Source organism: Eublepharis macularius, chromosome 9 (assembly GCF_028583425.1).
Source record: "Eublepharis macularius isolate TG4126 chromosome 9, MPM_Emac_v1.0, whole genome shotgun sequence".
In the NCBI taxonomy this organism is placed as follows: Eukaryota; Metazoa; Chordata; class Lepidosauria; order Squamata; family Eublepharidae; genus Eublepharis; species Eublepharis macularius.
The window spans coordinates 3,215,954-3,230,240 of NC_072798.1; the positions used below are offsets into that span (position 1 = coordinate 3,215,954).

Genomic DNA, 14,287 nt, shown 5'->3' on the forward strand with positions numbered 1-14,287 from the left:
AAATAAATAAATCCAATACAAAGTTATTTTGCATGTTATGTACACAGGAAAACTCAGTTTTTCCATTGAGGCTCCAAGAACTCCCGCTCTTAGCTCCTCCTCTTCCCTCCTGGCCTTGCAACCTGTCTGCAGGAGATTCACAACCAATTTGGGGAGGGTTCCCAAGTCCCCTCACCCTCCTTGCACGAAGGGGGAGACCTGGCACTCTCCTTTCTAGATGTCTTCACGCATGCTCCCAAGTTGCATGATGACATCACTTCCGGGAAGTGACATCATCATGCAAGGCCTCGTGCCACCAAACTGGGCCTGTTTGGGGCCTAAACTGGCCCGCTGTGAAGTGCAGGAGCTCTCCAGGGCCCTCCTGGCAGCACTCCCACGTTCTGCACATTTGGGGCTGAAATCGGCCCACTGCAGAGCATAGGAGTGTTCCCCCACCTTTTCTCCCACCGGCCAGGTAAACAGGGGTGGAGGATGCAGGGTGGGAGTGGGGGATCCCCTGCTCTCAGCAGGGGACTGGCAACCCTAAGTTTGGGGGTCTCAACCCCCAATTTGAATCACTGGCTTAAACAATAATAGAAAGGACGAGGGGCACTAGAGGCCCTCCTGATACAGAAGATCCCCACCTGAGGAACCCTACAGCAAGCAAAACTCCAAAATCCACAGTATTCCTGAAAAATCTGTGGGGATTTAAAATTCCTTGTGTTTCCCAAGAACCATTATGGGATTCCTTCTCCTGTCTCCCCAGACCTTCAGTCCTCTGAACCACTACCCCAAACTGTACTTAGTCACTTGTGGTTTTCCCTTCAGACCTCCAGAAAACATTACAAGGCTTCTGTGCTTTGTAGAAATGTGCTTTTCTGTTTCCTCTCAAAAAGGACCTCAAGAAGAGATCGGCAGTCCAGGTTCCACCTCCAAAAAGCAGGAGACCATTTGAACGGAATGAACATCTTTGCCAGTTTTGAACAACAAAAACTATCACCCCCTTGGCATGGGGCGAGGGCAAAATCAGGGCAGGAAGTGGTAGTACCAAACCTGGCCACCGAAGATACTGGAGGTGGTGGGTGAAGTACACGGCTAAATCTGATAGAGAGTGCATCGAGCTTGGCTGCATTTGGAGCTTCCTGGCTGTCTAGGCCTTGAGTTGTCCAACAGAACGTGGTTTCACTGGCTGGGTCCAGTGGCTTGAACGGAACCGGTGGCTTTAGCTGATTTATTGCAGGGATTTTTGCTTTTAAAGGTCACTTATCAATTTGCTTTAAAATTGTGGCTGGCTGGCAAATGTAAATCGATGAACTCGGAAAGCATAACATCTGCATAACATGTACACCCAAGTGCAGAGCTCCCACTACTTGACTGCTGAAATAGACTCGTTGCTTGACAGCCTTGAAGCCACGGATCTAAAAGTGGCACCAGCAGACCAGCCCTTGCATTCAAACCACCCGTCCCAAAATGCTCAGCCACCAGTGCTCCACTTTAGCCATGGGGGGGGCGGTTGGGGGGGGCAGTCACTTGACTGTCATTCTACATATTTTAGCCAGTAAGAAGTAGACTCCTCAGGGACAGTTTTCAAGGATTGATTTCAGCAAACTGCTGGCAAGCCAGCAACACTCTCCCGTGGGGCTTCCCTCTGTGAGAAGCAGCTACACAACACACACAGTGGCTTTGCTCAAGTGACCTCAGAGTTTCAGAGCCTCCCAACACGAGACGCCTCAGCACGTGTTCGTCAAGTGTAGGAAGATGCAATGTTAGCTGGGAATCATAGTTTAAAAAGACAGAGCCGGTGGAGGTTGCTCCTCTTCCCGGAAGGCTCTGTCAATTTCACCTCTCCGGTCTAAAACTGTGTGGGATGGCAACCAGGGAGGCAGCAAGGAATGGAAATGGGCCGGAGCTTGGAACTGGAGAGGTTCTAATGGGCTGAAGTTTCCCTTCTGGCATTGCACAGCCCCTTCGCACAGCTCCAGTGTATAGCAAAGCCTTTGCCCTGCCACCGGTTCTGTCTTTTTAAACTACCTTTCCCAGCTAACATTGTATCTCTCGACACGTGTTCTTCATGTGTCAGATGTCTCATGTAGAGAGACTCTTAGTGAGATACCACACAAGTCTCGAAAGAGAGTGTTTTTGTCCAAGCCAATATTACCACCTTGTGCGGTTCTGTTTTCCCCGCTCATTGCTCCATGAGCAGCTTTTAAATATTCATATACTGAAATGCAATTGACCTCTATAGAAAAAGACAGATTCGAGGGTACAAGCTTGAGGGAGTGAAGTGGGATATGTATTACTGGATGAGCCATAATGGGTTAGGGCGTTACTGGTGAGGTGGGAAAGACAGGAGTTGCCAAAGCAGATGGCTGGAAGGAAGGCAGAGGTACAAAAGCCACAGCGGTGCAAGCAGCAAAGACTACATCTCCCAGACTTCAGGGTAGCTCAGAGTGAAGCATGCTGGGTCAACAGGGCTCTGAAGTGCACACGATGGACCGTGGGATTTGTCGGATGCAAGGAAAGGGGCCACAATGCCATGCAGGAAGCAAAACGGCTAAAGCAAGCCAAGGGAAACTGGGTGCTGTGGGCACTGTATAGCCCCCTTTGCCCTTCATTCCTCTTTCAAATCTGATCTGCCAAATTTCTTTTTTTTCTAATCAATTCAACAGCCATTGTGGATCTCTAAATAAATAAAACCCAATGGCAATTCGCTGGCAAGAGCTGAGCTTCCTTGGTAGAAGCAAAGTGCTCTGCTCGGCTCTTCTAAATGAAAGGCATTTTGCAGGAGCTGCGCTGCTTGCTCAAGTCGAAGTCCAGCTCTTTTTGCACGGCAGCAATTGACGAAAAGTTTTACTGTTGCTTCTGGAAGCACATTTCGCCCCAGCCGGACTTTAAGGTGCCACAGGACTCTTAGCTGGAATTGCTCATCCTTGGCCATCGTTTGCTTTGAAACAGCCTTTGTGAGGCCGTAGCTTGGGGACAGAAAGTTTTATTAACCCTTCAGCCCCTGCTTTGAGCCAAGAAACCAATCAAACAGAATGGAGGGGAGGGACGGGATGGTGGTGCCCCCATGGCGCTCTTCATGCCATGCCAGCACTGGGTCAGATCCAGTCATGCCAGGACGCAAGAGCGCAGGCCAGGCTTAGCCAGGCTTGCTCTACTAACTTGGTTTACGCGGCTTGGGCAATGTGGGGGGTGGGATTTTCTTGCCCTTGTCAGCGGGTGGGGTGCAGATGGCCTGAGGGATGATCTGAATTGGGGAGACGCCGGGCGGAGGCGGGGGAGGCAGCGCTGCGGGCGTCAGAGGAGAGGAAGAGTTAGTGAGGGGTGGTGGGATGAAGAAGCAGGGAGGATCTGGTGCTAGCTGGGAGCCCCTTGGAGGACAGACAGCCTGGACTCAGGGAAAGGTGAATGGATAAAGATGGGCACGAACCGAAATATGAACCAAAGTTTGTCATGAACTGGGCTGTTTTTTTGGTCCGCAAACTAGCGGTTTGTTGGAGGGCATTTCTGACAACCCGTTTCGAACTGCTATGATTTTTAGGCCAGTTCGTTTGGTTCGTTTTTCAGTTCGTCACTGCAGACAGCCTGGTGCCGATCGATCAGTTTCCTAGGTAATGGGGAGACGGGCTTTCTGTAGACCTTCAGCAACCCCAGAAGTGACGTATTCACAAACCAAATGAACAGGTTCGCAAACTGGGCAATTTCACACTGGTTCGTGAAATGCGGCGAACCACGAACTGCAACAAACCGCCATTTTCCTGGTTCGTGCCCATCTCTATGCATGTATCTTGGTCTTGGTTTGCCCATCTGTATATTGGGCGCACTGACCTCCTAATTATTTCCCTAATGGCTGGTCGGAAGCCAGAGCTCAAAGCTCTCAAAGCAAAATTCAGATGCACAATAAAAAGAAGATTGTTTCTGAGCATGTGTAGAGAGCACTTCCTTCAGTGTTCCCACACTGCTGGCATTAGAAGTGCATCTGGATATACTAACTCACTGAGTGACCTTGAGTAAGTCAGTAAAATAGGACCGGTGGGAGCCTTCCACACAGGAACATTGTGCATGACTCCAAAAACGATAAACTGTTCTGTGCATTCAAAGTGCATCTTTTGTGTGAAGGTTGGGTGGCTGGTTGCCAAGGCTAGAGAGAAGCGTTCTATGCAGGAGAATGGCTTTGGCAGGAAGTTTCAATGTGTCAGAAATTCCTGTTTTTCGTATCTGGAAAGCTGAGCGTGGGGGACGGGGCTTTCTGCAGGCCCAGGACCTGTTTACTTGGAACATCTGAACCACAACTGGAAGAGAGCAAAGCAGGACGGGCCAGAGATGTTACACGAACCAAAGCAATGACCAGACTAGGAGAGCAGGATTTGAGTCCAGCGGCACTTGTTTACAGGCCAGCAAGATTTTCAGGGTGTAAGCTTTTGAGAGTCACAGCTCCCTTCTTCAGACACCAAGAAGAGCTTTGACTCTCAAAAGATTCACACCCTGAAAATCTGGTTGGTCTCTGAGGTGCTGTTCTACTGCAGACCAACGCAGCTACCCACCTCAAATCAGATTAGGAGAGCACAGAGATGTGAATGGGCCCTACTTCACACCCTAGGCATAAAAGTCAGAGGCTGAAGGGTGCAGCTATAGGGTCCAGTATAGACCAGTTTAAACATGGATCCTGCATTGGTAAAGCTTCTGCCTGGCCAGTGACAAGCCTACAGAAGGCCATTTTGCTGCATTTTCTGTATACACCTTCATAGATCCAAAGGCATGAGCCATGTTAGTCTGTAGTTGCAAAATAGTAAAGAGTCCAGTAGCACTAAGACTAACCAACTTCATTGTAGCACAAGCTTTTGAGAACCACAGCTCTCCTCGTCAGATGCATCATCAGCTTTTGAGAATCACAGCTCTCTTAATCAGATACATCACCAGCTTTCGAGAACCACAGCTCTCTTCATCAGATACATCATCAGCTTTTGAGAACCACAGCTCTCTGATGAAGAGAGCTGTGGTTCTCGAAAGCTGATGCTACAATAAAGTTAGTTAGTCAAAAACGTGCTACTGGACTCTTTACTATTTTGTATATACTTTGTAATTCCCATTTGTCCCTTTGCGGGGAAATGTACCTCTCTGTCAGGAATCAGCTCTGGTAAGAGAAAAGCAAGTGAAGTCCAGTGGGGGACTTGCACTTCAGAGTGTTGAGTTCAAATCCACTCAGCCTCAGTCGTTCATCTGTAAAATGGGGAGAAGAGCAACCAACTCCTCGGGGTGGGGCGAGGCATATTCAAAGTTGCCAAGCAAGTGCCAGAGGAAGCACCGTTGCTCAGTGGAAATGCACACTGTTAGCATGGACCCAGTTCACTCCTGAGATTGAAATGGGGCGCTTCTGAGCTACAGGGGCCAAAGGTCCAACTTAGTACCAGCCTCCTGTGTTTATGAGCAGTACAATCTCACAGAGGGAAAGCAGCCCCCACCCCAGAGATCTTAGCTCATCATTTTTTTCTCTGTTTTCATGACTTGTGTTTTAATACTGTAATTTTTAACTCCAGAGGAGTTAGCCATGTTAGTCTGTAGTAGCAAAATAGTAAAGAGTCCAATAGCACCTTTAAAGCTAACCAACTTTACTGTAGCCTAAGCTTTCGAGAACCACAGCTCTCTTCGTCAGATGCATTGTCAGCTTTCAAGAACTACAGCTCTCTTCATCAGATGCATCTGACGAAGAGAGCTGTGGTTCTCGAAAGCTTAGGCTACAATAAAGTTGCATCTGATGAAGAGAGCTGTGGTTCTCGAAAGCTTAGGCTACAATAAAGTTGCATCTGACAAAGAGAGCTGTGTTTTTCAAAAGCTTAGGCTACAATAAAGTTGCATCTGACGAAGAGAGCTGTGGTTCTCGAAAGCTTAGGCTACAATAAAGTTGCATCTGACGAAGAGAGCTGTGGTTCTCGAAAGCTTAGGCTACAATAAAGTTGCATCTGACGAAGAGAGCTGTGGTTCTCGAAAGCTTAGGCTACAATAAAGTTGCATCTGACGAAGAGAGCTGTGGTTCTCGAAAGCTTAGGCTACAATAAAGTTGCAACTGACGAAGAGAGCTGTGGTTCTCAAAAGCTTAGGCTACAATAGTCTTTAAGGTACTACTGGACTCTTTTACTATTTTGTAATTTTTAACTGTAAGCTGCCTCGAGCCAGCACAGAGAATATCCTAAATAAATAAATAATAATTGAACATTTCATCTGCTGTTTCCTGCACGAGGGAGTCCATGGAATGCGGATGCTCCATGTTTTCCCAACAGTCGGAATGTCAGAGTGGAACATTCACCCGACTGCGTTGGGGTCTTGTTCCCTCCCCCCTAAAATCCATGTACGACAGGCGCCAACGTTGGCTTTCTAGAAACTTTCCTGCCTCGGGGTTTATGGGTCTCCCAGGCCCTGAAAAAAGGCAGTGTTTTCATATTATTGTTAAGAATTATATTCCGCCCGTTCTGCTGAAAGCAGCAGCCATGGAGCCCTCTTTTGCATTTCCTTTCCGGCAGTCCTGTGAGAACATTTAAGCGGCGAGACCACCCAGTGAGCTAGTTTCATTCCCAAACGAAAATCTGAACCCAGGTCCAGTTTATTTGGGCAGGTCCCCCCATCACGTGTCCAGCGGCAAAGGTGGTTTGTGTAGTTAATGCCGTTTTTATCAAAATCTTCCTCCATGAAGTTTACAGCAGTGTACAGAGATCTCCCATCCTACATTTACGCTCACAACAACCTTGCAGGGTAGGTTCTGCTGAGAGAAAGTGCTTGGCCCAAGGTCACCCAGTAAGTTTCCGTGGGAAAATAGAGATTTGAACAGTCTTGGTCCACCGCTCTAACCACTACACCACAATGCCTTCAGCAGGTTTAGCATTAGGGAAATCATTAGAATAGAGTTTGATTGAGAAAAATCAGACAAGAGGAACAAAAGGAGGGGGGAACACAAAGATACCCCCAGAACAGGGGCTGTGAGGGGCACTCACCTTCCGCCACGTTGACTGTAAAGGGGCTTTTGGGGATCTGAGCTCCAGCAAAGGTGACATAGATGGTGTGCGGACCCTCCAGGATGGGCCGGTAAGTGCACCGGAAAATGCTATCGCCTTTGGACTCCAAGACCACCTCCACAGTGTCACGCCGGCCCTGGGGGTCCACGATGACCACACCCACATCGCCTGTCCCCGCACCTGGTGAGCAGAAAAAGAAGAAGTGAGCTGTGGCTCATGAAAGCTCATACCCTGCCACAAATTTTGTTAGTCTTCTAGGGGCTACTGGACTCTTGCTCTTTTCTACTGGTGAGCAGAGGCACTTTAGAGACTCAACAGTGCCCCCCTGCTAGGCTCAGGCCCTCTTCTCCCCAAGCAGGTCCCTTTTCAATCCACAAACAGGTTTGCGGAATGGAACAACCACGGGGAATCTGGTCATTACGCGGCAAACCTCAGAGTTCACAATTCCACATTTCAGCTCTTGAGAACAAGGTGCCCAATGCTCCCCCTACTCAATGATACTGCCCCACAACTCCCCCCTCCAAGCCTTTCTATCCTCCCTTTACTGCAACCTGGCTCAAAATCTACCCCCGTAGGCTGGAGGAAGGCTTCGAACTTGGCCAAGCAGAGCAGCAGGTCTGGGGGGGGGGAGCTATTTCACCCAGCGCATAATCCTCTCATTGTCGTGAGATGTGTGAATGGCCGTGGGATCAGGTGCCTTTTTAAAGGGTTTGCACAGAGTCACAGAGGCCCATCAAAAGCTATTAGTTATGACAGCTGAATGGAACCCCCATGTTCAGGGGCAGTGTCCCTCCAAATACCAGCTGCTGCAAGCAAGAAACAGGACGTTGCCCACAAGCAATGCCCAACGGATTTCAGGAGACTTGGATAACATAACATGCACCTTTAGCCCAGTCCAGCAGAAGACATAAACCTGGCTCTCACCCCCTGTCTAGTCCTGTCCCTGCAAAGCCCGAATGGTCACGCCGCACTCCTTTTTGCCAGGTGTCTCTTACCTGCTGTGTAGATGTCAAAATAGGTGGGCTTGTTGGCCACGTTGCCCACGGGCTCCAAGCCTGGGCCTCGGGCTGTCACCTTGTTGGCATCGCCCAGCGCCATGCCCACGTTGACCTCGAAGGGGCTTTTGTCAATGTTCTGCCCAGCAAAGAGAACTGTGACCTGTGCCAGGAAAGGAGGGCTGAGGCAGGGTGGATTTGGGCAACCCAGCCAAGACTGGCACACAACAGAAGGGCTGAGGGGTCACTCAAGGGCAGGACTTCCTACCCTTGTCCCGTCCCACCGGGCTCAGAAAAGAACAGCTGGCCTTCCTTGCGTATCTTTTAGCTCAAAGGCAGGCAGGTTATTCAAAATGCAGGTGGTAGCAAGGAAATATGGAACAGAGGGGAGAATCACAGCAACTAATCTCCACTGCCATGAGGCCTAGAAACTTGACAGATGTCATTTTATTTTTTTCAATCTAAGGTTAGAGTCTCAAGATGTCAAATTCCCTTGTCAGGCAACGGATTCTGCAATTGTAAGGCAAACCTATGGATGCGCCAAGCTCTTACAATGCCCTATTTCTTCCTGAGAGAGACACTGTGGTCCTATCAAGTATATGACAGACAGAAATTCATCAGGTGGAGCCCAAGCAAACTCCACCATTTGGTTTATCTGCCTGGCAGGCAGCCTTTGCAGAACCCGTATCAACTGCTTTACAGACTCCCAGACCAAAACAGAGATGCCGGTGCAGGAAGGGGTTCTCTCACCTTATGCAGGCCCGCCACCTTAGGCACATAGGAGACGGAATACGTCCGGTTCTTGTCATTGTTCGCCACCACTTTGGCCTGGGGAGAGAGGAGACAGGAAACAATAATTCGGAGAAGACCCAGAATTCTTGCTGAGGGCTGCAGGCCAACACTGAAACCAACTTCAGAAATGTCACATCAAGGGCAGGGGGAAACTGGGATATACCCTGGACAGAGACAGCCAGCTCTGTCAAGACATGGCCAAACATCTCTTGGGATGCTGCCTTCATTCTGTAAGGCTCTAATCCCAATTTGCTAGAAGGCAAAGACTGCAAAGGTGCGTGATGTTTAAGAACAGAAAGGAAGTGGAGGGAAAGGGGCTGGAGAGGGTCAGCAGCCAGACCCAGTACCTCTTCCGTGTGTCCTTCGGGGTCTTCAATATAGACCAGCACTTCTCCCAAGCCAGCCTCGATGGTTTCCACTGTGAAATGGGCAGGCTTCAGCACCGTGTTGCCATGGGGTTCGATGCCTGAGGGGAGAGTCCAGGGGGTTAAGGTGGGCATAGGAGACAGCAGGCAGGCATGGATTTTTATAACAAACTCCCCCCCCCATTCCTATGATAGGGTCCCAATTCTTCCCCATCCTGATCTGAACACTGGATACCACCCTATTCCAAGTCACACCATTGATTCCTGTATGTGAGTTTCATTGGTGGTCTCAGGCACAGAAAGGCCTTTCCTAACACCCGAGATAGTTTAACAGGATTTGAACTCGGGGCCTCCTGCATGAAAAGCAGGTGCCTTTACACAGGGGTCATTTTGTAGCAAAAGAGCTGGAGGAACTCATTAGCATAACTCATTTGCATATGCCACGCCCCTTGCCATCACTGGAAATGTGTCATTAGCACAACTGGTTTACATATGCCACACCCCTGACATCACCTATTCTGGCTGTTTTGGACCCAATCCTGGCCATTCAGGGCAAAAAGGGGCTGAAAATGGCCAAAAAGGGGCCCAAAATGGTCAGGATCAGGCCGCTGCTGAGTGGGAAAGTGATCCACCACCCGTCAGAGGCCCAATCTGGGCCATTTCGGCCCCAATCCAGGATGAAACAGGCCCAAAATGGCCGAGAGTCAGGTGGGCGGGGCCACCTGTCATGTGACCTCTTTGGGGAACTGCCGGAACTGCATTCCTGTGCATTCCCCCTCAAAATGAGCCCTGCCTTTATCACTGAGCTATGGCCTCTTCCCAGTTACTATAAGGTTGAACGGAAGTAAGAATGAGAGGACGGCCTCTCTTCATTCCCACCCCCCTTATCCATAGCCATAACAGTATCACTATTTGTATGATCACATGCACATATATATATATGTGGCAGATAAACCAGGCAGATAAACCAAATGGTGGAGTTTGCTTGGGCTCCACCTGATGAATTTCTGTCTGTCATATTAGCCATGAAAGTTTCCTTGGCGAATGCCATTAAGCCACAGTTCAAAGTACAACTACAGTGGCCAGTTCAAAAGGTGGCAGCCCCGTTCCCAGGCTTCTTTGGGGTAAGCTGCAAAGCTGTTCCAGCAGCGAATCAAGAGGGGTGCCTCTTTTCCTCCACCCCTGGCAGCCTTCCAGTGTCTTTAACCAGGGCATGACAAAAACAATCGAGGGAGCCTGTCCTATCTTGCGGATGGAGGGTGGGAGCTAGCCCTGTTGAATGGGTACTTCTCATGCGGCTGTCAGACACTGGAGGCCTGCCAGAAGAGCAAGAGAAATCCCAAATGACCAGGGGAGGGAGGCACGTGTTGCAGACTGCATGGCCAAGTATGGCCAAGGAGCAGCAGGCACATCACGCACACGCGCTCACAGACCCCGGCCTGTGCCAAGCGCAAATCAGTAGAGCGTGTTTGGTGCTAAGGGCTGCTCTCGTCCTGGTGCAGGCGCTCCTCTTTGACACAGTAAAGGGGCCAAGCAGCTCCCCCACCGCTCCTTCCCGCCCCCCCCTGCCTCCCCCCTCCAACACAAGGTGTACCTACCTGGCCCGTAGGCCTTGGCCTTCTTGGGGTTGAGCAGCTTTGAGCGCAGCGGGGCTCCAGGTTTCAGCTTGGCTTTGGGGAACTGAGACAGGTAGGTCATGACCGAGTGTTCGTCCACATTGGGGTCCACAATCTCTTCTGGGGCTATCACCTGTGCCGAGAGGATTGAGTTAACACCAGAGACTCTCCCGTCTGTCTCGTGGAAGTGTCTCCTGAGTCCCTTCCCGGAGGCAGCAAACGTGGTTCTCTCCTCCTCTTTCTATCCTCATAACAACCCTGCGAGGTAGGCAAGACTGGCAGAGTAGGACTGGTCTAAGATCACTCAGCATCTTCATGGCAGAGTGAGGATTTGAACGCAGGGGTCTTCCAGAGCCTAGTCAAACCACACTGCCCCTTTTCTCCTGGCGGGATTCCTGTCTGTTTAACATAAGCAGGACAGCGTGGGGCCAGCGTGTGTAGTGGTTAGAGGGTCAGTTCTGGAAGACTCAGTTTCAAACACCAGCTCTGCCTAGAAGCTCGCTGGGGGATGCTGGGTAAAGTCACACTCTCCCAACCTAACCTACCCCCCCAGGTTGTTGTGAGGAGAACACAAGAAGGGAAAACTGTGGGTGATTCCCTGAGCTCCTCAGAGGAAGGGTAGCATAAGTGTTTTAGATCACCTGACAGGCACCAAATCCAACAGGTAAAGCTTTCCCACAGCTCTGAGATGCTATTAAAATGTCAGCCCTATTGAACTCCCTCCTGTCATGTAACTCTTAAAGACAAAGGAGCGCTATCAGAAAAACGGTGCAAAGTCTAATGGGGGGGGGCTTGGCCAAGGACAATCAGTGTCTCCCCTCTCCCCCTCCCTTTATTGTTGTTGTTGTTGTTGATTTATTGTCCACTTTTCTCACTGAGATCCAAGGCAAGTGAAATACAACATAATTGACGTTTAGGACATTCACTGAGCAAAGTACAATAATGAACAAACGTTAAGACATTCAGCGAAACAGACACGACAGTGTATGGTAGCAGAAAGATTTTAAAACAAGCATAAAGCCGAGCACAGAGATGAAAGCTCCTCCTCCTCCCCCTCGGAAAAAGCGGCTACCTGGGGCACCCCCAGCCAGTCGTCCGCCTGCTGCATCGCTTCCCGGGCATTCTCCACCGGCTGGTTGGGATCCCAGGTCTCCCAGTCTGGGCACAGGCCTAGGGAAAGGAGAGCAGAAGGCAGCGTTAGAGGGGCAGCATTGGCCTTGGCAGCCTGCTGAAGACAATAGGGGCATTGTGGCCACCCGGGCATGGCCAGCCAATCCTATCCACACCAGGCGGAAGCCCAACAAATCTTGGCCACTACCTGCTCCTAGGCAGAAGGGACCCAGATTTCTGCAGCTCCGAGGCAGCCACATTCCTCCCCCTTCAAGAGGGGAGAGGGGAATACAGGGGAGATGAGAGGGAATGCAGCACTAGGTGGGACTCGGCATGCAAGAATCAGCAGCTTTTAGCCTCACAGTTAGGGTTGCCAGCCTCCAGGTGGTAGCGGGAGACCTCCCAGAATTACAACTGATCTCCAGGCAACAGACATCAGTTCCCCTGGAGAAAATGGCTGCTATGACGGGTGAACTCTATGGCATCATACCTCATGGAGGCCCCTCCCCTCCCCAAGCCCTGCCCTCTCCAGGCTCCACCCCCCCCAAATCTGCAGGAATTTCCCAACTTGAACTTTCAACCCTACTTCACAGTTTACTGCAATGGACCCTGGTAACAACATTGCGTATGTGTTATGTGCCGTCAAGTCGCCTCCGACCTATGGCGACCTTACAAATGAAAGACCTCCAAAACGTCCTATCATTAACAGACTTGCTCAGATCCTGCAAACTGGAGAACGCGGCTTCTTTGATTGAGTCCAGCCGTCTCATTTGGGGTCTTCCTCTTTTCCTGCTGCCTTCCACTTTTCCTAGCATTGTTGACTTTTCCAGAGAATCTTGTCTTCTCACAATGTGACCAAAGTACGATAGCCTCAGTTTTGCCATTTTAGCTTCTAGGGAGAATTCACGCTTGATTTGATCTAGTTCCCACTTCTTTGTCTTTTTGGCTGTCCATGGAAACCACATTAATACTTGCAAAATTCTCAAATGTTCAAAGCGCTGCACTCACATTAACAACCTTGTAAGGTAGGACAATATCATGATCCCCACACTGCAGATGAGGGACTGAGGCTTATGGAATAGCATCTTTCTTTCTGCATTCTCAAAGATTGGAGACTAAATTGGCAACATCCGCTTAACCCCCCACACACGGCACCCCCCCCACATCTTCCTCAGTGCCCCCTATCCACTGGGAGCAGCATTCTGTGGAGTTCAGGGGGCTGCAGTGTGTGCGGGGGGAGGGAGTTCCATTTTGCCATTGGGAAAGTTAATTTGGATCCAGCCCTGTGAGTTCTTCCAATGGAGTGATTTGAACCAGTGACTTCCTAGCTCAGAGCTCACCCTCACACCCACTGAATGATGCCACTGGAAGGAGAACAGGATTTGGATCTATTTAGACCCCCAGGCAGGGGCTGAGAGCCACCCTGCTGTGGCTAGATGTCACCAACGATAGAAGAAAAGCCATGGAGAAGTATCTTAATACATAAAATTAATGCAAGAGATAAGGCAGAGTGGTGGGATGGTTAGAGAGTTCCACTAGCACCAGGGAGTTGCCACTAAGGTTGCTAGCCTCCAGGTACAACTCATCTCCAGACTGCAGGGATCAGTTCCCCTGGAGAACATGGCAGCTTCAAAGGGTGGGCTCCATGGCATTATGCCGTACTGAGGTCATCCCCTCCCCAAACTCCACCAGCCCCCAAATCTCCAGGAACTTCCAAACCCCACGTTAGCTGCCCTAATCGCTACTCAGTCATGAAACTCCTTGGGTGATCTTGGGCCAACCATTCCCTCTCTGCCTACCTCATAGGGGTGTTGTGAGGGGTGTGTGTGAGGGGGGAGTCATGTACTGCTCTGAGCTCCCTGGAAATAGGATGGAGTTAAAATGTGATAAGAAAGGGTTGCTGGAGCCACGAATCAGTGAGAAAGCGTGAAATTTGCAGGCAGAAGGTCCCAGGTGTGATCCTCGGACTAGCCATTGCAAAAGATTTTTTTAATCACTGCCTGAGACTTCAAAGTAGAAAAGAGTAAAAGTCCAGTAGCACCTAGAAGACTAACAAAAGTTGCGGGATGGTATGAGCTTTTGTGAGCCACAGCTCACTTCCTCAGATACCTGTAGCTCATGAAAGCTCCTACCCCACCACAAATTTTGTTCGTCTTCTAGTTGCTACAGAACTCTTGCTCTTTTCTACTGCTACAGACAGACTAAGAGCCAAGCTACAAGTGACGCCTGACACAGGTTGGACACTTGTCAGCTTCCCTCAAGTTTTGATGGGAAATGTAGGCGTCCTGGTTTTACAGCTTGGCTCTCCATTACAGCTGCAAGACCAGGATGCCTACATTTCCCATCAAAACTTGAGGGAAGCTGACAAGTGCCCAACCTGGGTAAGGCATCACTTGTAGCTCGGCTCTAACACAACACAG

At 49.9% G+C, this 14,287-nt stretch overlaps 1 protein-coding gene across 4 annotated transcripts in view; it reads right to left on the reverse strand.

Annotated features, from left to right (window-relative positions):
* FLNC (filamin C) overlaps positions 1 to 14,287 on the reverse strand; it is a 100,909-nt gene that overhangs the window by 52,143 nt on the left and 34,479 nt on the right. For 2 of the 4 annotated variants that reach the window (XM_054989329.1, XM_054989328.1), the window contains exons 3-9: positions 11,830 to 11,927; positions 10,740 to 10,890; positions 9,124 to 9,242; positions 8,735 to 8,812; positions 7,985 to 8,147; positions 6,969 to 7,169; positions 3,145 to 3,270 (exon numbers count right to left, since the gene is read on the reverse strand). In XM_054989329.1, the coding sequence (XP_054845304.1) occupies positions 3,145 to 3,270; positions 6,969 to 7,169; positions 7,985 to 8,147; positions 8,735 to 8,812; positions 9,124 to 9,242; positions 10,740 to 10,890; positions 11,830 to 11,927 (936 nt within the window). The remainder of the gene's footprint in view (positions 1 to 3,144; positions 3,271 to 6,968; positions 7,170 to 7,984; positions 8,148 to 8,734; positions 8,813 to 9,123; positions 9,243 to 10,739; positions 10,891 to 11,829; positions 11,928 to 14,287) is intronic. The other 2 variants (XM_054989331.1, XM_054989330.1) reach the window with 1 other exon arrangement.